This window comes from Chelon labrosus (assembly GCF_963514085.1).
Source record: "Chelon labrosus genome assembly, chromosome: 9".
Taxonomy (NCBI): Eukaryota; Metazoa; Chordata; class Actinopteri; order Mugiliformes; family Mugilidae; genus Chelon; species Chelon labrosus.
The window spans coordinates 15,809,460-15,834,205 of NC_140359.1; the positions used below are offsets into that span (position 1 = coordinate 15,809,460).

The 24,746-nt window shown below is 43.5% G+C and overlaps 2 protein-coding genes across 5 annotated transcripts in view; one reads left to right on the plus strand and one right to left on the minus strand.

The window, feature by feature from the left end:
* Window positions 1-1,907: 1,907 nt before the first annotated feature.
* emid1 (EMI domain containing 1) overlaps window positions 1,908-24,746 on the plus strand; it is a gene marked incomplete at its 3' end in the record, with an annotated part of 59,397 nt that continues 36,558 nt past the window's right edge. For 2 of the 4 annotated variants that reach the window (XM_084551037.1, XM_084551038.1), the window contains exons 1-3: window positions 1,908-2,350; window positions 14,642-14,755; window positions 15,874-15,977. In XM_084551037.1, coding sequence (XP_084407163.1) covers window positions 2,157-2,350; window positions 14,642-14,755; window positions 15,874-15,977 — 412 coding nt within the window. In that variant the 5' untranslated portion in view covers window positions 1,908-2,156. The remainder of the gene's footprint in view (window positions 2,351-14,641; window positions 14,756-15,873; window positions 15,978-24,746) is intronic. The other 2 variants (XM_084551035.1, XM_084551036.1) reach the window with 1 other exon arrangement.
* LOC311492524 (uncharacterized protein) lies at window positions 6,387-8,147 on the minus strand (the record flags this gene model as incomplete). The annotated part of the gene is made up of 4 exons (XM_084550814.1): window positions 6,387-6,781; window positions 6,953-7,171; window positions 7,282-7,428; window positions 8,027-8,147. 4 exons carry the CDS (start codon window positions 8,145-8,147, stop codon window positions 6,450-6,452), a joined length of 819 nt encoding a protein of 272 aa, XP_084406940.1. The 3' UTR covers window positions 6,387-6,449.

Sequence of the window (24,746 nt, forward strand, 5' to 3'; positions counted from 1 at the left end):
TGTTCTTGACGTTACAGTCAGCTAAACTACTGCAAGGAAGTGTCGGGTCAGCATCTTTCAGGCTTATAAGTCCAAGGTTATTTGTTAATTAGCAAATGCTTACTATTCCCTCCCGCTGTGCACGGTCAGAACTGTGTGCATGCTTAGTTAGGACAACAGATGTAGAATATTTCTGCTGAGGCTGTTTCAGCTTTTCTCTGCAGCACAGGCAGCAGTATTTATTTTTTTATTTTTTATTATAAGATTTAACAAACAGATCCAGCGTAGCCCTGAGTAATAGAGGCTGCTGAGGTCAGCGTGCCAAAGCAGGTGAAGTATTCCTCTAAAACTGAGACTGCCCCGGAGGATCTGGCAGCTGGTGCTGGCAGTGAGGTCAGAGACACACAGAAATAAAAACTGCTGTCCCGGGTTTGAGCCGCAACGCGTGCACCATACATCATGCAGCTGCAATCAGGGATGTGCTCGTTAGACTAAACTGTGGCCTACAGATGGAAATCATAATAAGGCGAAAACCTAGCAACATCATCTTCACTCGTATGAGATCACCTTATGCAAAGCTTCTCATTGCCGTATAGTACAGCCTAAAATGGTCTGCTCGGAATGGCAAAGGGTAAAAGTTAGCTAGGAGGAGGAATTGTGCTTCCCTTCTGAATAGTTTTGTGTGATGAATATTCACGAGACCGGGAAGGTCCTAAGCAAACACACACCTACACAGACAATAAATAATATCTTTGTTCAACAAAGGGAAGGAAGTCACGGAAGCAGGAGAGCAACAGCTCAAGAAACCAGTGGAGCCGACTCCCATCCTACCTCCTCAGACGTCAAAATTATTTTCAGCTGCTTGTGACTGCAGGGATTTCCATTAACCCTAAACTGCTCTAGTTCCTGCTTGGCACCGCTGTCTGCGCAGAGTGGCCTCGTGAAACGCCAAGTGTGCCCTGACACAAAATCCTGTGACACATCAGGTTTTTTTTTCCTCCTACCTACTCCCCCATCCCAGAGTTTCTAAGTGTTGTGATTGTGAGCAGGTGGGCTCACTCAGCTCCATTAAAGTGCATGCACCGTTTCCTGCTTTCTCCCTGTCCTTTAGGGGGGTGATTAATGCCAGACTATGTGTGCCCTTGCATGTGTGTGTGCGTGTGGGTGAAAGTGTTAACACTATCTCTCAGTAGCCGAGAACTTAACCGTACTTGCAGGATACTAGCCAGTTGCTGCATATTTTGGTGAGACTTGAGCCTTGAGCGGTGTGGTCACCCCAACCACAGATATGAATCTCAGGTCCCAGTTTTTGTTTGCAGAGCCAGGTGTTTAGTTTGGAGCAGGGCCGCTGTGCCCTGTGGTTCCTGGCTGCTTGCACTGTAAACCTACATGTCCCAAATGCAAGGGCAGAGGGAGGTTAGATTAACTTCAGTCTTCTTCTGCCTCTGTCTACCTGGGCTCTGATGTCTTTTACAGAAAGCAGCCACGGATGGATAGACGGATAGATGGATGGATGGAGTAAATAAATAACTCAACACTGGCACAGCTCCATTGATTTCAGGGGAAGCTTTAGCAGCAGTAGCCCATAATTCATTCATTTAGAGCAGATGCGTAAAGTGCCGTCGCCTTGAGAGCGCATGGTCCTCTATGTGAGAGGCTGAAACGGGGTAGGGTGAAAAAAAAAAAAAAAAAAAGGACCCAGCAGGCTGTGCTTTTAAGAGACTCGGGGAGACTATAAAACCTTCATGCCCGCTGCTGTGAAGGCTCTGCTGGATCTGAGCACAGACGCAAGGAGGTGGGCAGAGCACACAGTGGAGAGGAGAGGGGAGGACAACACACATTATTCAAGGTCCATTTTCAAAAGTCGGGATCTCTTGTCACAGAGACAAATGAGAAGCGTGAGTTCCCGGGGCAACATTTTCCTCTAGTCCACTCAAGAGTTAGACATCGTTTTTTTTTTTTTGGTGTGTGTGTGTGTGTGTGTGTTCTCCACTCCACTTCAGCGAATAGGATGCGCGTCTTCTCCAGCAGACCCGGTGCAGTTTGACACATTTCCACCCTCACCACCTACCCACCCTCCCCCGACCCGAGCTGGATCCGCTCACCGTTCTGTTCTCTACCCGGGGGAAGTTGGGCTCATTAAAAACACTTCTGGCCACACTTTTGATGCCGCGGAAATGGGATCGCACCACCGAGGAAGAGTGTCCGCGCCTTGCAGCAGAAAAAGTTTGCTCTGGACTGTCCTGATACTCTGGCTGACCACGTTTGTTGACGGGACCTGGAGGACGGGACTTTACAAAACATACTCAGGCGGGACGCAGCTGAGCAGAGACCACGCCGCAGCCTCTCACACCTCAGTCTATCAAAAGAGGTAATGTTATCACGGCACCTCCACGTACTCTGCTGCATGTTTATCCACGGTTCCGTAAAACCTTAAGCTCTAACATTGTGTCTTCGTGTGTGCGCCTGTCAGTGTGAGAGCTGCTCCCCATCTCCATCCATCTACCCGTTCCCATTGTCTTCCTGACAGCTGGTTTCCTTTTTCCTGTGCTGGCAGCTTGTTTAGCTCAGTTGAATCCCACCTTCCTCGTCCAGCCATGCTCACCCACCTTCTGCCATGTGAGTCCTCTGCTGCTGAGAGCAACCTCAGAGGTGTGCAGGCTGCTGCATCTCCACGCCTGCAGCATCTTCTCCTCCTCAGCCATTCTCGAAAGAGCCTTTTAATTTGAACCTGCTGCTCTGATGATACACGAGGTGCAGATAGGATGTTGAATAAAAGTCACAGCCAACAAATGAGTGACTGATCTGTAATTCAGTGCAGAAGACTGACAGCCTTAGAAGAGGCCACTGATTGAAAAAGGGGGTATGAGATGGTTTCTTAAAATGATTGATCTTCTGTGCAACGACAGTGTTGTTGACAGGGTCGTTTCTGCGGGGGAGTCATAGACTAAACACACAGACGACAGGGTCAACCGGCTCGGCTCCCCTCCCGAGCACGGCCAATGTTTAGCTCGGAGACAGGCCATCGCTTAATGATGAGAGGAGGACGTTTCCCTTCTTACAAATATTTATGCTGTCGAGCTGTGAGCGAGTGGGATGAAAGTGGCCGCGGGCTGAATCGCCTTCCCCTCTGATGAGGTCTTCTGGGTGCGTTCAGGTGGCTCTCCGCGCTCCCTGCTCCCCTGGACAGAGGCTCGCGGACATGTTTACTAAACACAAGCAGCTGGGAGACTCCGCTGCATCTGGGCTTGTTTTGGGAAGAGCGAGTGAGTTTGCAGCCAGCCGGTTTTTGCTGCTGTTCCTAAGTGCCTGCGGAGGAAACGCAGGATGGGAAGAGAGAAGGCTGCCGTCTTCAGAGGCAGAAAAGGTCAGCGGGTTTGAGGTGACACGAGAGGAGCTGAACGTTTCAGTCCGCCTGCTGTCCGGCCTGATCTGTGAAAGCAGCAGTTTATGGTGTGTCAACAGGGCCTAACAGTGGCGGTGGGACTTCAGAGAGCAGTCTTGAGCAACTTGACTTTCGGCGACAAAAACAACTTGTCACTAGGATTCAGGTGCTTAAAGGGAAATAATTTTAGCAGACCGCGAAAGGAATCTGTCAGGAAAGCCTCGACTAAGAATGTCTTCCCATTCCAGCCTTGTCTTCACACAGTGATTACCAAAATCAAAGGGGATCAGATCAACCCCTCTGTGCGGTCTCTCTCCGGAGGAGCTGATAAAGTGTCCGTTCACCCCTGACAACCTTAATGGCTGTGTAAGCTCTGCGCACCGTCGGGCTGCAGAGGCAGAGGCTTCTTTATTTCTTGTCTTGCCCACTTCTTGATCCTTCCTCTGAGCACTTGTCATGGTCTGACAGGCAGTCTGAGCCCTGTGGCCGCCCCTCAGTCCTCACACATCTTAACCATATCCTTGTTTTCTTTAAGCATGGGGTTGGAGATGACTGACATTCCAGCAGGCTGAGCCCTGTGTGGCTTTAGATTTGACCATTTAAAGGATATACGTATGTGCCAAAGGAAAATTTGAGGTTATGAGACTATCCACTAGCTGCAAGGATAGTTGATTGTACAATCAACGTAATTTGATTATAACTGTTCAACTCTCTACAGTCCAGTTGAATCAGAATTGCAAAAAATTTGACGGTTCAATGTCAATCAGATAAGGTCAGCTTTATTTGCCGTGTATATTCACACATATAAGGAAATTGTCCTTTGCATTTAAGCCTTCCAGTTGAGCAGTGAGCAGCTTGGAGGTTTCAGGTGCTTCCTGAAGGCACCTCAGCCATGCACATAGAGAGGATTGAACCTGTGACCTCAACGCCATCAAAGCCCCATAGCTGCTTCTCTAACTTCTACCTTATTAGTCATTCCCTGAACCAGGAATTGAATCCGGGCCACGTGGACATAATATGACAGCTTAAGACTAAACCAAATCATAAATTAAAGAAACAACTAATTGTAGCAGCCAATCATCTAAAGGTTAGATGTTTGAACAGCTGCTTGTTTCTGTAGTCTTGTACGACTGCAGCTGAATTGCTCTGGGTTTTGGACTGTTGGTTGGACAAGTCAAGACATTTGAAGCCATAACCTTGGACCCTTTTCAGACATTCTTTTGTCAATCTATGGACAAAACAAATAAAATAAATCAGAATGAAAACAGTCATTAGCTGGAGCCTAATACAGCCACCAGTTACAACATGAAGTGCAGTGCAGTGCTGAAGATGTGCTATAAGGGGAATCCTTCAGTTAAATTCCCTTTTTGACTTCCAGTGTCAAACACTGGTGCACAGGCCCGTTACGCACACACACATTGAAAGCTCACAGGTGTCCGGGCCGGAAAGCTCAAAACAGACAAAGACAAATGAGAGTTTTCCTTGTTTCTTCCAGACTGCCGCTAAGAGTCACTTAGCCCTGACCTTTAAGGTCTCACTGTGGTGCTTTGATGATCTTCACCTTCAACTGCACAAAGAAAACACATGGCAGCTTTGAACCTGCAATCTGATAGCCCGCCAGTCCTGAAAATCTCTTCTACAACTCTTCAGATGCAAACTGCGTCAGTTTTATCTTCCTTCCTTATTTGCCTTCTCACTCCGGTCTGTTCTGTTTTTCCTTGAAGCTGACTATTACGTCTCCAGGAAGGTATTGTGCCGTCTCTCCGTTAATGGTAACACTTTATAATAAGTACACACTATTAAGCATTACTTAAGCATTAATAAATATTGAATTCGTCATTTATAACGCATGAATACTCATTAGTATGTAGTTTATAAACACAGTTATAAATGTTGTACTCGTCATTTATAAGCACAGTAGTTATGGATTAGTAAACACTGAATTCATCATTTATAAAGCATGTTTCTAATGTAAATACTCATTAGTATGTGGTTTATAATCACAGTTATAAATGTTTTACTCATCATTAATAAGCTCATCTATATAAATGATGGATTCAGCATTTCTAAATTAAGATTAAGATTAGATTAAGATTAAGTGTCTATCGGCCAAGTATACTTGTGTATACAAGGAATTTGGTCTCTGCATTTATCCCATCCGTGAATTAGTGAACACACAGCACACAGTGAGGTGAAGCACACACTAACCCGGAGCAGTGAGCTGCCATGCTACAGCGGCGCTCGGGGAGCAGTGAGGGGTTAGGTGCCTTGCTCAAGGGCACTTCAGCCGCTTTCTACCGGTCGGGGGTTCGAACCGGCAACCCTCCGGTCACAAGCCCAAAGCGCTAACCAGTAGGCCACGGCTGCCCCTTGTATTGTAGTATTACATCACTTACCCACCAGTTATTTAGGATTTGTCAGTGGTGAACATTTCTATTTAGATGTACATGTCTGCATGCTCTTACACGTCCACTATTCAGACATGTACTAATGGTTAGTGAGTGTGTTAGTAGATGTTTTATAAAATCTCACAAATTCCATTTCCAACGGATGTCTTATAAACACTTATTAATGCAGGAATTCATGAATTCAGGCAGTTACAAAGCACTTACTACTCGTTAATTAAGCATTTTGTGTGAGCTCATCTAAAGTGGGCACTATCGATGCCTTATAAAGCATTTACAAACGAGATTTAAAGGCTGGCAAATCCTCAAAACTCACAAAAGTTCCAGTTATCTTAACAGACCAGGGAGAGACACAACACAGGGACATAGAACATATTGCATTGACATTTATTGCAACTTCCCAACATATCCTAACTGTACAACTCACAAAAAGTATAAGCATGGCTGGATAAAAACTTGCCAACACCAACAGTGGAAGTTTACATACAGTAAATAAAATGTTTCTCTGAAAAAAATAAAATAAAATCTTTCTGTATCAAAAAATAAAATCTTTGTTAGAAAAAAAAAATATATATTTTTTTTTTCTGTATCAAAAAATCAAGTCAGAAAATATTTCAGTGTCACAATTCAACAATGAACTTTTTTGTCTTCTATCTTTCAAACATTTGACAGTATCAGTGTTAATCTAGCATTATAGCTGACTTTGTTTTTAGGGGAAGCAGCTTTCCAGAAATCTTAAAGGCTTTAACTGTGTCCACTATTCCTGGATCCTCCTTAATTGAAGTGGCACACTGTGTGGCAAACCCACTGAGTTTCACCTGACTGTTGTAGCTTTTAAGGAGTTCCTTATATTTGCTGGGGGCAGCAATGAACAGCTCTGCGATTGGAGAAGTGACAACAACCGTGTTCCGGTCCACCCCAACACGCTTGAAAGCAGCAGACATTGTCATCCCTCGACTAAACAGCCGAAGAATCTTTTTGTACCGGGACACGGCCTGATCTGGATTTTGGACTGCAATTTAGACGACAAAGAATTAGTGTTATCAACAGTGAGGAAAAAAAGAAAGGAAAAAAAAAAGGGTTCTACACACGCTTTAAACATTGTACAGCAGAGCTAAACAGGACCAAACCAAAAACCCAGTGAGTAGAGAGGGATGAAAGTATTAAATGTAGCATATTTTACCTCTTTTACGTGTCTTTGGTATCATTTTCTTTGACTTCTTGGACTTTCTCTCTTTCCCCTTCTTCTTCCTCCTCTTCTTTTTCTTGTCTTCCTCTGATGAGGATGTAGTAGAGGAGGAGTCAGACATAGCATCAGAGGACTCCTCCTCTGGGCTATCACAAGAGGAAGATGAAGACAAGCAGACTGCCTGGGTGGAACATGTATCCTCTTTTTTAAGAGCTGTTAAAATAGATTCAAACACAAACATTAGGCTAATACAGCACAAAAAGACAAATGCATAATCTAGAGTGCAGAGAATTTCTCTAGATATTGCATGTAGGGAGACTTACCTACTGCCAGCTGTTCTTTTAGGTAGTCTCTCTCTTTGATAAGCTCATCAATCTTCTCCTTTTGCAGCTCTACCTTAAGCTTACACATCTCCAACTCATGGGATTTCCTTTTGTCCAGCAGCTGTGCAGTAGGGGCCAGGGACACACCTAAAAGAAAGAACGTTTTATTTATCATTATAAACGTCTAAGTATTCATTTCTATTCAATATATCTGTATATAGTCCGCCCTCCATTACATATGGGAAGTCAACCACATGCTTGAGCTTTACACTGCTGACTTGTACCATCAGAACAGACGTCCTGTGATTTTCAGCTTTCTACGATTATATTATCCTTTACAGCAGCCTGATAAACAATATGAGGATGTGCCCCCTCTATTAAATATGAAAGGAGGCTGCTCTGATGATACAAGTTAATGGTCCTAAAATGTGTGTTTCTCTTCTATAATAAACATTCTACATCTCGGAGGAGATGTCTCTCCACACATCACCCTTTCAAAGGGTTGGGAACCGGTGGGGGAGACAGCCCGAGAAAGCGGGAGAATCGGGCCCATGAAAAAAAAACAAAAAAAAAACTACAGTAATGGGTACAAGTCAGCGCTCCTGAAATGTGTGATTTTTTCCTATCATACACATTCTACATCTCGTGGTAGTAACTTCAGTCGGGAAGCGAGAGCTAATGCCTTCAGCTGCTAAGCTAACGTTAGCTATCATCCTTGTGCGCCAGTAAACAAACACATACTCACCACCACTAGTGCCGCTGACGGCCGTCGACTCCGATATATCCGTCTCCACATGGGCTTTCTTTTGGGCCCGCGTCCGCCGGACTCGCCGATTCAGTTCAGAGCACTCCGTCTCCATCTCCATCTCTCCATTTAATCTAACCGCGCCGATCAGTAACGTGTGGACGTAAAGTGTCGCCGCCTGCCACCGTCATCACGTTGATGACGTGCTGAGAGCGGGATTGCAAGTTCAACGTACACGTCCCACTCCCTAAGTCTTCATAAACCCCTCAGTTTAATGTTTTTTTCACATACAGAAAACAATGAGCAGATTTACCCGACTGAAGAAGCTTATTAATGACGAGACATCGAAAAGAAACGCCCTGAAGCTGATAAAGTGGCTTCAGAAGAGGAAACTGCTAAAAAGAAAAGTCAAATGCAGAACTTGCCATCACGACATGAAACTGAAAAAGAGGACGAACAGCGGAGATCTATATGCTTGGTGAGAAATATATAATTGGATAGATAAATTAAAACTAATTTGCAGTTATGTGTTGATTTGTCATTTGTATTGATGCATGCAGGTTATTTTGGGATGTAATCAGGTTACTCTGTGCAAATCAAATGCAATTTATGTGATATTTAGCCTGCTGGTTAACAAACTGTAATCTAATCTAAATCATTTTGGATCAAACATTGATATATATTGTAATTGAATTTACAAAAACAGTACTGGCACAGAATGCAAATACATTGTGTGTATCCTTGTGTAAGTTTTTGCTGTAGCTATTCTCCTCTCAGGTTACTAGTGTTTAAATGGTGACTTTATTATTTTTGTTTAATGAGTTTTGGATGAAAGAGTATGTATCCTTTGTTTATTTACATTAAAAAAATTTAAGGTGAACATTTTGAGGAAGTGCTCCTCTTGCTTGACAACAATGTGGCCCTTCAGGCTACAGTAGAACATATACAGCATTCATAATTGGTCAAATCAAATTACCCTTTATGATTTCAAAATTCCCGTAGTTTAAAATACAATCAAACAAATAATCCTTGTAACTGACAATCTACACATTTTTTGTAACCTTATTATGTCATTTTGATTTACAGTTTACCATTACGACCCAAACCTGGGTTTGTGTGTGTGTGTGTGTGTGTGTGTGTGTGTGTGCGTGTGCGTCACGTGAGTGAGTATAGTATAGCATGAATCCCTTTCCTAATTTAACATTATTACCATACTTTTTAAATAGGACCTGTCGCCAAGCAGCACATATGGGAAAGGAAAAACAAACGTCTGTCAGGCACAAGTCAATCTTCAGTCATTCAAAGGTCTCCTTCAGTAACTGGATGCAGTTCATATACAGGTAGGCAAGTAATGGCAATAATAACATAAACACATATATCATAGAGAATGCTATTTGCATAAAACACTTAATATACAAAATAATGCATACCATGTTTTGTCAATAAATTTCTAAAAACCTTTTTTTTCATTTGCCTTTGAAGATTTTGTCAGGGTCTACGATTGCGACAGATTGATATGATGGATGACACAATTGCAGCCAGTTCAACCACTCTCACTAAAATGGCAAAAAAATTAAGGGAGGTCTGTGTCACAGCAGTTGAAAGGATGAGAAGGCGTACAGGCCAGCAGATTGGTGGAAGAAGGGAGTTTGTTGTGATCGATGAGAGCCTTTTTAGGCACAAAAGAAAGGTATGTAATAGTGACTTTCATTAATTGTCAAATACAGTCAGACAAGTTATTGTGAATAGAATGTATCTGTTTACGTCTGTGTTGTTTTGGTTTCTGCATCAGTATGGGAGAGGAAGAATGGCTGGTGGTTGGAAAAGAAAGAAGTGGGTCTTTGGAATGTTAGCTGTGAGGCATCATCAAGGAAGAAGAAAGCCTATTCTACGTCTTGTGGAGAGAAGATCTCGAAGACATCTAGTCCCCTTGATTGCTCATCATGTGAAGCTTGGATCTACAGTTATAAGTGATGAGTGGCGTGCCTATCGCATACTCTCTGCACTAGGGTACAACCATCACACTGTCAACCACAGCCGGTGGTATGTAGATCCCCAAACTAGAGCCCATACCCAGCATATTGAGAGGGCCTGGAGATCCTACAAGGAGCAGATCTGGAGGCTTAGGGGAAATCGCACTGACAGTTTGCTTTCTGACCACCTTTCAGTGATTGAGTGGAATGAATGGCTCGCAAAGAAACACTGTGAGGGTGCATTTGGCAGACTGATACATGACATTTCCAAAAAATACAAGTAGTCATATGCAGCCACTGTAACCATTGTTAGAAAAAAAATCCTTTTGCTGCATTATTTTATCATGTCTTGAGTATATTTATTTTATCTTTATCTTAATAGATTTTTCTTGAAGAGAACTGCATTAAATTGTGACACTGAAATATTTGCTGTACAATGTTTAAAGCGTGTGTAGAACCCTTTTTTTTTTCCTTTCTTTTTTTCCTCACTGTTGATAACACTAATTCTTTGTCGTCTAAATTGCAGTCCAAAATCCAGATCAGGCCGTGTCCCGGTACAAAAAGATTCTTCGGCTGTTTAGTCGAGGGATGACAATGTCTGCTGCTTTCAAGCGTGTTGGGGTGGACCGGAACACGGTTGTTGTCACTTCTCCAATCGCAGAGCTGTTCATTGCTGCCCCCAGCAAATATAAGGAACTCCTTAAAAGCTACAACAGTCAGGTGAAACTCAGTGGGTTTGCCACACAGTGTGCCACTTCAATTAAGGAGGATCCAGGAATAGTGGACACAGTTAAAGCCTTTAAGATTTCTGGAAAGCTGCTTCCCCTAAAAACAAAGTCAGCTATAATGCTAGATTAACACTGATACTGTCAAATGTTTGAAAGATAGAAGACAAAAAAGTTCATTGTTGAATTGTGACACTGAAATATTTTCTGACTTGATTTTTTGATACAGAAAAAAAAAATATATATTTTTTTTTTCTAACAAAGATTTTATTTTTTGATACAGAAAGATTTTATTTTATTTTTTTCAGAGAAACATTTTATTTACTGTATGTAAACTTCCACTGTTGGTGTTGGCAAGTTTTTATCCAGCCATGCTTATACTTTTTGTGAGTTGTACAGTTAGGATATGTTGGGAAGTTGCAATAAATGTCAATGCAATATGTTCTATGTCCCTGTGTTGTGTCTCTCCCTGGTCTGTTAAGATAACTGGAACTTTTGTGAGTTTTGAGGATTTGCCAGCCTTTAAATCTCGTTTGTAAATGCTTTATAAGGCATCGATAGTGCCCACTTTAGATGAGCTCACACAAAATGCTTAATTAACGAGTAGTAAGTGCTTTGTAACTGCCTGAATTCATGAATTCCTGCATTAATAAGTGTTTATAAGACATCCGTTGGAAATGGAATTTGTGAGATTTTATAAAACATCTACTAACACACTCACTAACCATTAGTACATGTCTGAATAGTGGACGTGTAAGAGCATGCAGACATGTACATCTAAATAGAAATGTTCACCACTGACAAATCCTAAATAACTGGTGGGTAAGTGATGTAATACTTAATTTAGAAATGCTGAATCCATCATTTATATAGATGAGCTTATTAATGATGAGTAAAACATTTATAACTGTGATTATAAACCACATACTAATGAGTATTTACATTAGAAACATGCTTTATAAATGATGAATTCAGTGTTTACTAATCCATAACTACTGTGCTTATAAATGACGAGTACAACATTTATAACTGTGTTTATAAACTACATACTAATGAGTATTCATGCGTTATAAATGATGAATTCAATATTTATTAATGCTTAAGTAATGCTTAATAGTGTGTACTTATTATAAAGTGTTACCCCACTGGAAGCTTCCTTGTGTGACCTTTATGATAAAACGACCTTTGTCTCTTCTCCTCTCCTCTCCTCTCCTCTCCTCTCCTCTCCTCTCCTCCTCTCTCTGGCCATTTGCCACATCTGTCTTTTGTCTTTTGTTCTCTGCAAGTATTTTCCCACAGACAGAAATCTAGAGAAATTCCTTTAGATTTCAATCCTCGCTAGATGTCAAACATAGTTCGGCCCTCCTCGTCCCACAGAGCATAAATGGATGGAAAGTTGTTTTTCTTTTTTCCACCAGAGTCTCATCAACCTTTTGCCCTCACCAACCCTGTCGTCAGTTGACACAGCTTAACTTCCAGCTTCGTCCGCCTCACGCAGTCTGCCGCCCCACGTACGCCGACTCTGTTGTGTGCTCATCAAAGATGCATCTCCAAGTGAAATGAGGGCACACGCAGTAACTAGAACGCAGCTTTTAAAAAATTAATTTCATTGGCTTTCTGTTCAATTAGGGATTCTACATTTTTTTTGTTTTCCTCCCATGTTTTCTGTAGCATTGAGGAACAGATGGACCAAAGCTGTGATTTTTTTTTTTTCTCCGTCCCTTCAGATTTGTGGATTTCTTTCCTGACGATTGGCTGTGACTACGTGTGACTGTGAGAGATGGCTGGTGATTTATTTAGTTTGGGCCCGGCATTCAGAGTGTGCCATGTGTGCTCAGAGACCTGATACTCACCGAGGGCCTGCTTGGTGTGTTTGCCAGTGAAACAGCATGGTGCTAGTGGGTTTCACACTTCGTAACACTAGGGTGCCTCCAGTAAGAGGAGAGTGTTGACTACAAAACATTTGAGAGTGACAGACTTGGTGTGTGCCGAGCACCTGTGTCCCGAGCGCGAGCCAAACACATATGTAAGGTTTGTCAGTAGAAGAGGAGATAATGATATTACCTCAAATCTGAATCAAGAAGGATGATTTTTTTCCACCTTGCACTTATTTTTTTAACCTACTATTTATTGTCATCCCATTTGAGAAGCCTAAACTCCGTTATACCAACTGCTTGTGTTACTTCACAGGACGAAGGTGCAGCATTCGGCGTTTCCTCTTCGGTAATTGCATACGTGCAATGCAAAGAGAGCAGGGGGCACAGTAAAAACCCACCCCCACTTCCCTCCTCTTTACCCCCTAGTGACAGTCTTAGCTGTTCCCAGGTGAAACCTCCGCTCGGCCTGGGAAACTCAGATGTTTATCTGTTGGGTCTGGAGGATAAGTGGTGGGGAGGAGCTGAGGTTAGTATCCCGCTCCTCTTGCTCGCAGCTCTACCTGACCACAGCGCCTTCAGTGTCTGAAAATTCCCACCAATGATTAAAGCAATCACAGGGTAAACATATGGATCCATACAAAAAGATACACGAACGGTGCGCCTGTATTTTAGTAACATGTGGCCGATGAATCCCCATCCTCTCTTTACGTGTATGATTAATTCAAACTTTGTCATTAGTTGTTTATTTTTTTACACAGCTCCCTTTCCTTTTAAAGTCTCCCTGGGATGCGTTGTTTCAAAGTGCAAACATTTTTTGCTATGAGTCTGTAGGCAAGATGATGAAATGGAAAAGAGACACGTCGGGATAGAAATTCTTTGCAGTAGTGCACAAACATTTATCGGAGGTGCCCCCGCTGACTGGCTCAGGTCTGTGTGTGCGGCCACCACAACATGTGGGGATTGTTAATGGGACCTGGTTGCTTTCGCATCCTATGCCTTTGGCGGTTTACTTTAAACTGTCTCTGATGCACACAAACATATGGTCTCCCATATTGACTAACAGACTTTGGTGGGAAAAGCCTCCCTCTCTCGCAAACACGTTGGCAGCAGAACAGACAAAGTGCAGTTTTGTGCTACAAGCCACTCGATCTCCTTTGTGGTTTCTAGAGCCGCCTCTCTATACGTCTACTCAGTGTGTAAACACAGGCTTTAGTAAATGTTTCCTTGTTTCTCTTGTAGACGTATGACGGTAATGGGAGTATTTGTGATACTTAATAAAAGATAAACGTTGCCTCTTAAGCTAAACTTGTCTTGTGGCCCCTGTGCTATCAAGAACAGATATCTGCTCCTGATAAACGGGTAATTGAGATTTAAACTGAACCAGTCAGCTCTGTCGCTTCAAATTAATCACCTTTAACATAATTTGGTGACTTCTTTCTCCTGGAGGCCTAAGAAATAACTGCTCTAGGTGATCATATCCTCACAATCAGATCGTAACCTCTGACCTTTACATAATCCTTACTGATCCTGATGGGGTATTACAAAGCCTCTCTGGAAGAAGAGTGAACTCATGACCCAGCTTCGGAAAACCTTCATCTTTGTATGGGACCTCATCTTCCTCTTTATTCCTTCCCGAGAGACTCCTCCTGCTCTGTGAGCCAAATGCAAGCGGATGTGTATTGATAGAGGAGAGTCCTCAGTGTAAATACAAGCCACAATGCACTCCTGAAAATCCCGTGGCTGATTAAAACCGTGTAAACACCATAAGGAAGTTTCAAAACAAAGGGGTGGGGGAAGGGAGGGAAGAATCAAGACCCCAGGGAAGACCACAGCGTACTGCACGGCTAATTAGGTTTTGCGAGCATGTTGTAATGTGACTGCACTTGATTGAAGGTGTTTTTGGAGAAAATATTCCCTGTTCTTCCTGGTTTACTTGAGAATGTGATCTGTATCCATAGATAACGGACTGAGGCAATCCTGCTGTTGTTTTATGCTGCACTCTGCATTCCTGACTGTCACTGACCCTGTTTGTCCCCTCAGGAACTGGTGTCCTCATACAGTCACTAAGACCGTGACCTGCCAGGTGCAGAATGGGACAATCCTTCAGCGGGTCTACCAGACATGCCGCTGGCCGCAGGGATGCACAGGAGGCAGGTGAGCTGACGGAGAAGCTTTACCATTTCTGCTTAGAAATCACATTAAAGCACTAAACAAAGTAATGGAGGTTTGGTGTATTGTTTCTTTTCTAGATTTTAACTTGACTTAGACTGATGTAACACTCAGTTTACCTTCATTATCTGGCACGGTCACATATTATTTTAGACGATACTTAATAAGCAATAAAGCTTGATTACTTTTATTTTACTTCAGCCTCCGATTTGGAATTTCAAGCCAGAAATTTTCTGAATATGGCAAAAATTGGCAATCATGGGGAACAAAGCGACATTTAAGATTCTGTGTCAGATCTATGCTGTAGCCCAATGCTAGCTTGCACACCTCCCCAGAAATGCAAGCATACATCGCGGCCACACAGACTGTAAAAACCGTGATTTGTCTGAAATGCATTTCCTCATCCGTTTCCTCTTAGCGACCGGACAAGCACGGAAAATTCAAAGCCTCCTGCAAACAATGCACTCAGACACTTTCTCTCTTCTCTGCTTCGCACTGATATCAGAAAAATGTACTGATGATCAACATTTATTAGCTCCAACATGACTCGCTCATTTCCACATGCCATTGTTGGGAGTAGACAGAGAAATTCAACACAGCTGACTAGCCGCTGACTAGCCTATTAGCTGTGTAATTACAAAACCTACACGCCAGCGCTGCAAGTGCTTATCACGGTGTGGGCCGCTGGCTTTGTGCAGATCCAGTGCAGAAGCATGAATGTAGCTGCTTCTTTCATTCAGGTTGAAAATCTAATCTAAAGTATGATTTGCCAAATAGATAAAGATGTAATGCAGCTGTTCCACATGTTCTGTTCTGAGTGGAAAAACAGCTGACGTGTTTATTTTGATATGTGACTTGTTCCTGGGGGTAGGCAAAATGAAAACTGGGAAATGAATGAAATAAAAAATCTGGACTTGGCCGGGTATAAAGCTACACTGAGATTAAAGTTACACCTGTACTAAGCTCCCTCTGTACTAGCACCAACTAACAAAGCTCCCAGATCACATGTCAAAGAGAAAGAGTCATAACACTCCCAGTGCATGCACAGCTGCTGTTATCTTTGTGTACGGGATGGCATGAGATCCTTTGTGCATCTTTTGCAGCTACAAGACAGTGGTCAGACCTTCCTATAAAGTGGTGTACCGCACTGTGACGTCTTTGGAGTGGAAATGCTGTCCGGGATTCAGCGGCGCGGCCTGTGAAGAAGGTAAGTCAAGACAGAAAGAGGGACTCACAGACACATGAACACGCTGGTTATACAACAAGCTGTCAGAAATGAATAACAGTTAAGGATCTCTGAGGGGGCCCAGTGTCGCAATCTTTGACTGGGAAATGATCTAGAAAAAGCATGGATAAAGTTGGATTTCTGTAATTGTCTGTGACGGTTCTCAGTCATCCAGGTCTCGGTTTATCCAAAAACGCTGAAAGAGAGGCTGTAATTGTTCTCATTCTTTCTTCCACTCGGTCACCTCTCTGTTACCTGCCTCCGACCTTCTTATTATCTTTCTCTGTGTTGACTCGGTAAACGCCATCCGCATCCCTCTGTTTTGCATTGTGGTCTCATTGCCTGCATATGTGCCTTTGGGTATACTTCTGCGAGCAATACTTTTAAAACAGAAGTGATTTCCATTAAGCTTACATAAGGCTTCTTCTGTCTTCTAAATGAAGTTAAGAAACAAGATCCCTCGGCCTCCTCTGGGTGAGTCAGATATGTCCACTTTATTAATCAGTTTTAATGTCTTCATTCCAACAGTATTGTACAACGTAAGGTTTTATTCTTTTCGGTGGTTTTGAGTTTTATGGTCCAGCTGGAACCAAGACTTCATCCTCCTGAAGTGCCATTCTAGCACTGCTGTTTTCATTTTTCAACTACTGTAGCTGCCCACCACACACATACACGCACGCACACGCACACACACACACACACACACACACACACACACACACTCCCAGCGTGTAATGACTTCCCCTGGCTTTAGTCCCTGGGTCTCTGCAGTCTGGATAGAAGGGTGGGGTGTATGTTTATGCCAGGGCCCAGGGCTTGAATGGGTGTAACATAAATTGTCGGGCCACGTAACACAAAGGACAATAAATGTTTACAGTGGTTAAAGTGGTCACTTTTTTGTGGTACTGAAAACAGAGTTTTTTATTTTTTCCTGTTTTACGCTAACACTTCCAGGTGCGCTTAGAACAACTCCCAGTGCGCTGTGGTCTGCTGCAGCGTGACTGCAGCCGGAGACATTTCTCCACTTTTCCTGCTCGCGTCCTCTCGCATGAAAACAGCTTCAGTGTCACGCTCGTTTCAGACCCTGCCCACTTTTCAAGTCAAAAAACACATTCACGCAGTCGGACAGCGCAGACTTTACTTAACAAAAGGAGAGGTACACACTGTGAAACAAGGAGGAAATTATCCAATTAAGTTGTTGCTGGAGGAGATTCCCCTCCGGTTGTCATGGCAGCAGGGGGCTGTCGAGCCAGCAGGGATGCTGGGATTAGCCACTTATCTGAGCATCGTTCCGGGAGGCTCAGATCACAGGCGGCGCTGAGTGGAAGTGACAGGTCCCATTCACGGGGCCTTTACTCTCCGGCACCATGGATGCCATCCAGGGCCACCGGCGCTTTGTTCCGCTCCTGCAGTGAGAGCGGAACCCCTTGCCAGCACAGAACCTGATACCCGGCTGTCTGCCTCGTTCGCCGCTTTAAGGAGAAATAAAAGCCTGCCACACGGGCAAAGCTGGAGACCGGATTGCACTTAAATCTGTCACCGCAGCGCTGCCGCAGTTAAGTCAAAGCTGCACTCGTAGTTTAGTGGGTGCAAGTTTCAAATCCAGGCTCATAATACCTGTGTGCGACTACCATCTGTAAATCTCTCCACATCTCTTTGTGGATTTCCAGATGGCTGCAAGCACTTGTTTGACTTTGAATTAGACTGAATTAAAAAGATTCAGTGAACAAAGCATCTACTGTATGTTATGTAAAAGAAAACTGTTATTATTCTTCACTTCTCAAAACCCCTTATCTAGGTCAGCTGTTAAAAACTCAATGCAACTAAATTAAATCTCGAATATATATCAGGATGTGCTCATTCTTTAAAGCATTTATTTTATGCAGCATTGCTTTTATTCATGATTCTCTGCTTTTCACGGACTGTGGAAAATGCGTATAATCTGCTCATTTACCCACGCTGCTCTGCTTTTACCTCTACCATCCTCTCACCGGGCTACCCCAAAAAGCCCCCGGCCATGTCTGACTCCCATCTGTATTACAGCAGATCTCAACAATGTCCAAACCAGCAGGACTCCGGGGCTGGGGCTGCTTAAAGGGAAGAAAGGAAGTGTGCTATAAGCTGCGAGCGCTGTCTCTGATATAGCTGTATTTGAAATGGAGATGACGGAGTTGTTTTCTCTCGCGCCTCTCCGTTTTCACCACTCTGCCTGCCAGGCGATCGGTCAGCACACAGGTCCCGTCTGTAACGGAGATAACAGTATCTCTGTTTAAGTGTTGGATTCCGCGTTTCCAAAACCAAAGCAGCAGTTCGCTACGAGAAGCGATCGCGGCGTGCTGTCATCGAGTCAAACCTAGACTTGTGAATTTTTTTGTCCTACCACATTGAGACGCAGGGCTCCAAAAGCAAAACATTACATCACGCCCATGCTGATAAACAAACTTTCTCCATCGGAGTCCAAGCTGAGTAAGATAACACTGCATGAGACAGGCACCTTTCACATTTGCTTTCTTTTTCTTACGTCTTCACCCCAACCTCAGGACTTGGCTGGAATTCCAGGCCCGTGGTGTAATTACAGGGTCCTAATTGTTTTCTATGAGGTTTGGGAGATATAGTCTTACTTCTGGACCTGGAACACAATGGTCTTTATCTCTGATTGAGCTTGAGAAAAAAAAAAAAAAAAAAAGGCTAAGTATTAGCAGATGGAGGCACTTTCATAGCCTGCCAGAAACAGGGATTTAATGTATGCCTGGTTGGCTTTGGCATTCCAAGTAAGTAAATGCTTGTTCTCAGTTGGGATATCCCAACTTATGCTTCATCAAACACAAATATCTTAATTATAATGTATTTAGAGGCCATTTTGTGACATGAGAATATCAAATTTATTCTTTGAAGGCAACATTATCACATTAGAGCTGCCTCTCAAAGTCAGGCTGCATCGCCAGGACTGATTGCATATTCACTAGTAATAGATATCTGTAAGATTAATGGGAATTTTGGATGTTTCTCCTCCATCTTCTAATTTAGATCAGCTTTAAAAGTGTGAAGATGACACCAAGAGACAACGGTGGATACGTTGGCTCTGATTTGATTCATAGGGGAAAGCACTTGAAAGAAATATGGCTGTGGCTTATCGCAGGAGGAGGCCGCTGTGCAGCAAAACACATGGGGGAATGTAGACTTGAATTAACACGGCTGTCAAAGCTCCGCCGCGGGGTTCCCCATCAAGCCGTATCTCGCAGCCAAGCGGAGGCTGCGGTTTTTCGGGTCGCAATTACGGTATGGCTGGGAGGCAGAAGCACGCTGTCTGTAATAAGCCTCCGAAACGTAATCTTTGTTTTCACAGCTCAGCGTGGCTTATCACGGGCCTACACGCTAAACCCAATGCTTTAAACATCAGTCGGCTGCAGCATGCCATTAGGAAAGGGAGAGTGGGAGTGCGTGGACGGCGGTATATGTGTCTGTCTTACTGCCAGAGTGAGTGTGTGGGTGGGAGAGTGAGGCGTTGAGGATTTGTACAGTGAGGGAGGCAGCTGTTCGCTGTGATTAGCTGCTTTAGCGGCGGCAGGCCGTAGTAGTTGTGAGTGGAGGGTCTCCAGCCTGAGGTCAGAGGGGAAGGAAGCTGAGCGAGAGAGCAGGTGACCCCGACTCCTGCTCCTCTTAGACCACACAGATCAGCACTACCAACGTTGAAACACATTCCTGGAATCCCCTCTGTTTGCGTTAGCAGGTGCCTCACATGTTATTCTCTCCATTTCATTCATAAAAGAGACATTTGATTTCAGACTTAGCCGCATTTACACCCACGTCCAGAGCGCCTATGCTCTTAGCAGACGCGCTGTCCGACATAAATCTCGGAAATACAGGGAGACAGGCAGCAGTCAGCCTGGAGGAAAGGCCACGGCAGCTGATATTCACAGTTATGTAAATGGCCAGCGCACAAGTGCTGAGCCCAAAATTGGAAACAGCTGAAGTTAAGGCGAACCGGGCCCCAGATGAGATTAGACATGGGAGCCTCCAGCCCTTTCAGCCCATGCTGCTACGCTCAGGGGAATTGTCATAATAGTCATTAATTAACTGACAACACCAGTGAAAAGACCAACCAGACAACCTAAAATTAACTCAACCAAACAGAGGAGGAAAACATTTTTTTTTTTTTTCAACTCCTGTCTGCCTTTCTTTCCATACTGTCTTTTTATATATATATATATATATATGGAAGCGTGTGCTGGTATTTGCATCAGGTTTGTGAAGAATCTGCAAATTATACTCCATGGAGCAGTTTAGGTATTTAAACTGGAATATACACTAATAATTACAATAAAATTACTATGACATTACTTTGAAATGTTCCAGAGCGCACTGTACAGCAAAACCTCTGAGGAATTATAATGATCATGAAAATTATTATTATGCTTTATTATGCTTAATGGTTATCTTTTTTTTTTTCCTATGATACAGTTGGTCAGGCAAAGGCAAAAGATGGCAAAAAAAATCCAGTGCAGGCAGTTTTATTTTGGAGGAATTATTAAGTTGTATTTACTCTTTTATTTATCGCTTATAAATACTCTCCATGCATGAAAAAATGTAATGCTTCATTGTTGAACCGCATGTGTTCTTAAGTCTAAAATACATGCCAGTGAGCTGCAGATGCACAGTTCTTTCACTGAACCCTTTTTTTTTTTTTTTTTTAAATTTCATACATACTTAGCCTTGAATCTGAGTTAAGTTTTATGTATCTGGCTCCTGGACTGGAAATGCCTCTTCTGCTTACTGATTTATTTATTATTTCCCAAGTATTCCCCCAGGAGTACATTGAAAACAGTTTTTCCTGCAGTCAGAAAGACATAAAGTGGGCCGAGTCAGCAGTGTAAAGAAAGTTTTAGGGATGAAAATAGACATACACACTAATGCACAAATGCACACACACACATGCACACACAGGCGCATGTCGTGGCAGCTGGAGTATTCTTCTGTCCCCAATAAAGTAGAGGCATTTCCCTTCACCCAGTAGTTTAAGTGGGCCGGTGTGCTGACTGAGTGACCCACAAACAGACAGGCACTTTACAGCCTGACAGATCACGCAATCGGGAGCAGAGGGAAGAAAGACACTCTCTCCTCGGCCTGGATAAGATAAGGCCGGGTGAACTGGAAGCAGAGCTTTTATCGAGTAGAAAGATAAAGAAAACCCTTTAAAATCCTGCACTTTTTAAATCCTCTTCACCAGCGGAGGTTCGGGCTCGATCGCCTCCTTTCCCTCATGCCTGATCCACTCAGCGACTGATGTCATTAAAGCTGCATTAACCCCGTCTGCTCCCTGCCCTTCCCCATGTCACCTTCACTCAGCCGGCGGGTATAGAGTGGCACGACGTGGGTACTGTATAACACAGTGCTACTGTCCCGAGGTAGGCTCTGAGAAGGTAATGAAACATATCTGACGTTTTTAAGTTGGTGTTGAGACAATGGTGGCATTGATACAGCCGGTACACTCAGGGTCCTGTTGGCTCATACATCTGTGATGAGTTCAATGTGGCTCTGAAGGCTGGTAATCTCTCTCTCTTTCTCTCTCTCTCTACCTTTTTGCAAATCACAATTGCGCTACTAATATGTCATAATCCCAGATAGTTTCCCGCTCAGATTCCACATTTTTTTCTGTCTTAATTTAGCCTTTATAAGCCACACAAAGCCTCTTTCTTTTCCACCTTTTTTCTTTTACTTTCTCTTTTACATAGGGTTACAATCACAGATACTTTGCTTTATTTTTACCGGACTTTTTTAATTCCTTAGTCGATGCACACACAATCCAACATCCAATACAAACCAGGTATTCCATTACATTTCAAGTAAGACTGAAAAAAGGTAGAAAGTTGTTTCGCGAAGCTGGAGCAAAGGCAGACGGCGAATCAGTCAGCAGTTGTTGCTGACTCAAAGAGTGGACATACCGCTGTCCTATCCTGATATCCAAACCGCAGAAACTGCAGTGAAAACAGTCGTTTTTAAGTGAGATAGTCTTCTCTAATATCGTATTGTTTGTGGCTTTTGGTCACTCCCAGTAGTCCCGATGATCTAGCTGCTCATTTGTCACAGTTATAAGTTCATAAACATATACAACGCCACATAAGAGAGGCTCAAGTGTTGTGGTGCAGTGGGTGGGGATTTTATGAAGCCGACCTTCAAGCTTTCTCCCCTCCCATGTATCCTAAACCACAAACAGACCACCACATCACAGAGATCTTGCCGTGGTGACATCATTTATGGCCTCTTTGCCCCCATCCCCTTCTCGTTCGGTCTCAGTTTCCCAGCCACTGAAGGGCCGCACTCTCGGATAACGTGTCGAATTTAATAGTCGTTGCCCCTCTCTGACTTTTGAGCTCTGCTCTGAGCTGGTCTTTGCATATATTTCCATTTACTCATGCGCTCGACACAGCGCTCAGCGGGGATGAGAGGAGTGGTGCTGATGGTTGTGATTAGTCCTGGACGGAAGACGAGAGTCGAGAGGAGGTTTGGATGAAATGCACCAGCATTCGGTCTAATTAGAGACATGCCTGGTTGGCTTTCGGAGCTCAAACCTGACAGAGGAGCAGGCATTCCCCTCCAGGAGATACAGTCGTATTGACCAAAGAGAAATTACCTCATTTGATTTGCTTGAAGAGGAAAAAGCAGGAGTATAAAAGAACTTCTCTCTCACACATAAAAAAAAGTTGAACCTGGCAAACTTTAAATTTTCAGTAAGCTATATTTGATTTACAGCCACAGACAAGAAATTTGCTTTGATAAAAGTGTGCTCCATGGTCATGTTCAGACTAAGTATTAACATCCGTCCTGAGTGATCTGAGTGAAGTGGCCCTATGTCCCACTGAGGATGCATTTGAGATCCGATGACTCACACCACATTTGGAGGTGGTCTGAGCTGCTTGTGACCACATTTCTTTGGTAGCGTACAAAGCGTCCTAGCCACATAGACCACCTACTCATCTGACATTCTCTGGTACAAGCAAAGTTTTGCCTCATTCATTCAGAAAATACACACAGTTGCCAATTTTGAATGACCGCGTGAAAAGACAAAAGCACTGCGATGTCTGTTCTCATTAGCAATGAGAACCTTTTTAAATATGCTGTCATTGTGAACCAACTAAAAACTAAATAAATCCAAACAAGAAACAAAAGAAATTACTGAGCATGTGTAATTCCCTCATAAAAAACTTATGGACATGTGGTTAATTAGTGATGTGATCATTTAGATGTGTGCAAAGCGGCCATGTGGTACGTATTTTCTCAGTAATGACTAGCTCAGCATACTCTGGTTCTGCATGTGGACGCTCCCAGGGTTCTAGTTGTTCTCTGAGTTGTTTTGTGTGTGTCTCTAAAATAAAGTTAGGGTCGAAGGGAAAAAAAATAACCCAAATAATAAAACATGCTATTTCAGTGGCTCCACACAGTCCGAATGTCTTGACGCGTGCACACGACAGGCTGCGCTGTTCGTGATTCTGAAACAACGGTAACGATCCATTGGATGCTACCGTGATGATGATCCAGAGATCACGACTGTGAGTATATCTGAAGTGCTGGCTGGAGACACATGTGGAGATATGTTTGATTTGACCACTCAGGACGTACATTAACATCAGGGCCTATATCCATCGAAAAACATAAATATATCTCTAGATTTGAGCAGAGTTCAGCAGTTTCCACTTATATCTGCTATTCACACAGATAATTGCCATGCCTTTTGCAAAGTCTGTAAATTTGGGACTTTTTTGAAATATTGATGATACGTCGAAATTGTTATCGTACACCTGAAAACACTGAGGCAAGGTCGAAACTGGTTTAAACCATCATTATTCACCTTGCACTCACACTGTGGGCTCTATGTAAAATGTGGGTTTTCATAACCTTTGTGTTAAAAAAATGGCTACGTAAAATAAATATGCCTTGCATCCAGCAGGAAACCGCATGTTTCATGTTTAACCTGCTTTAATAGAGCATGTAAGACATGCATCATTTAGCAAACAACCCATACGTAGATTCTTTGCTGACCTGCATCTTCTGGGGTCATGTCTCAGCGGCCTCTTTTAGTATCCACAAACATGCAGTTGTTCACAGAAGTTTTTGCCCTATTTAAACCCAAACACATGCACCAAAAAAACATACATACATCTTTATGTGCCTAAAGACACAGTTTGGTTTGTCCATTAGACGATGCTATGGCATGGTGCTTCCTTATACCATCTTCTCTTGGAGACACACATCTTCTTTAGAAGGATCTGCTCATTGTTCAGTTAGTGTGGCATGGCTCAGTGGTCCAGATCCAGGTTTTGTGGCAGTGATGGTGACTGGTGAGGCAGTGATGGTGACTGGTGAGGCAGTGTCGGGGGCTCAGAGCCAGAGAGGCCCAGCGGGGTGATCTCATTAACAACAGGACGTACCCCTGAACCTCTAAACCCAGGCCTGCATTCCGTCCACTCCACTGCCCCCTGGGACTCATCCAGGGGGCGCTTTAACAGCCCTGATGTTTTCGTTGGACCCTTGCCACAACCAGACCCGAGCTGTGTGTAATGACTCCCCTTCCCCCACCCCAGTCGGGATCATAAATACAGTCCAGAGCGGGTGTCTGTGTGTTCCTGCTTCCTCAGGTGTTTATGACTCTCCCACTCGGTCACGCTGAGCTCACAGTCAGAGCCTGGCAGCAAACACCCACGCTTGCACACATGCAAACATGCTTAAGCCACCTGCTCCCTCAGACACATATAT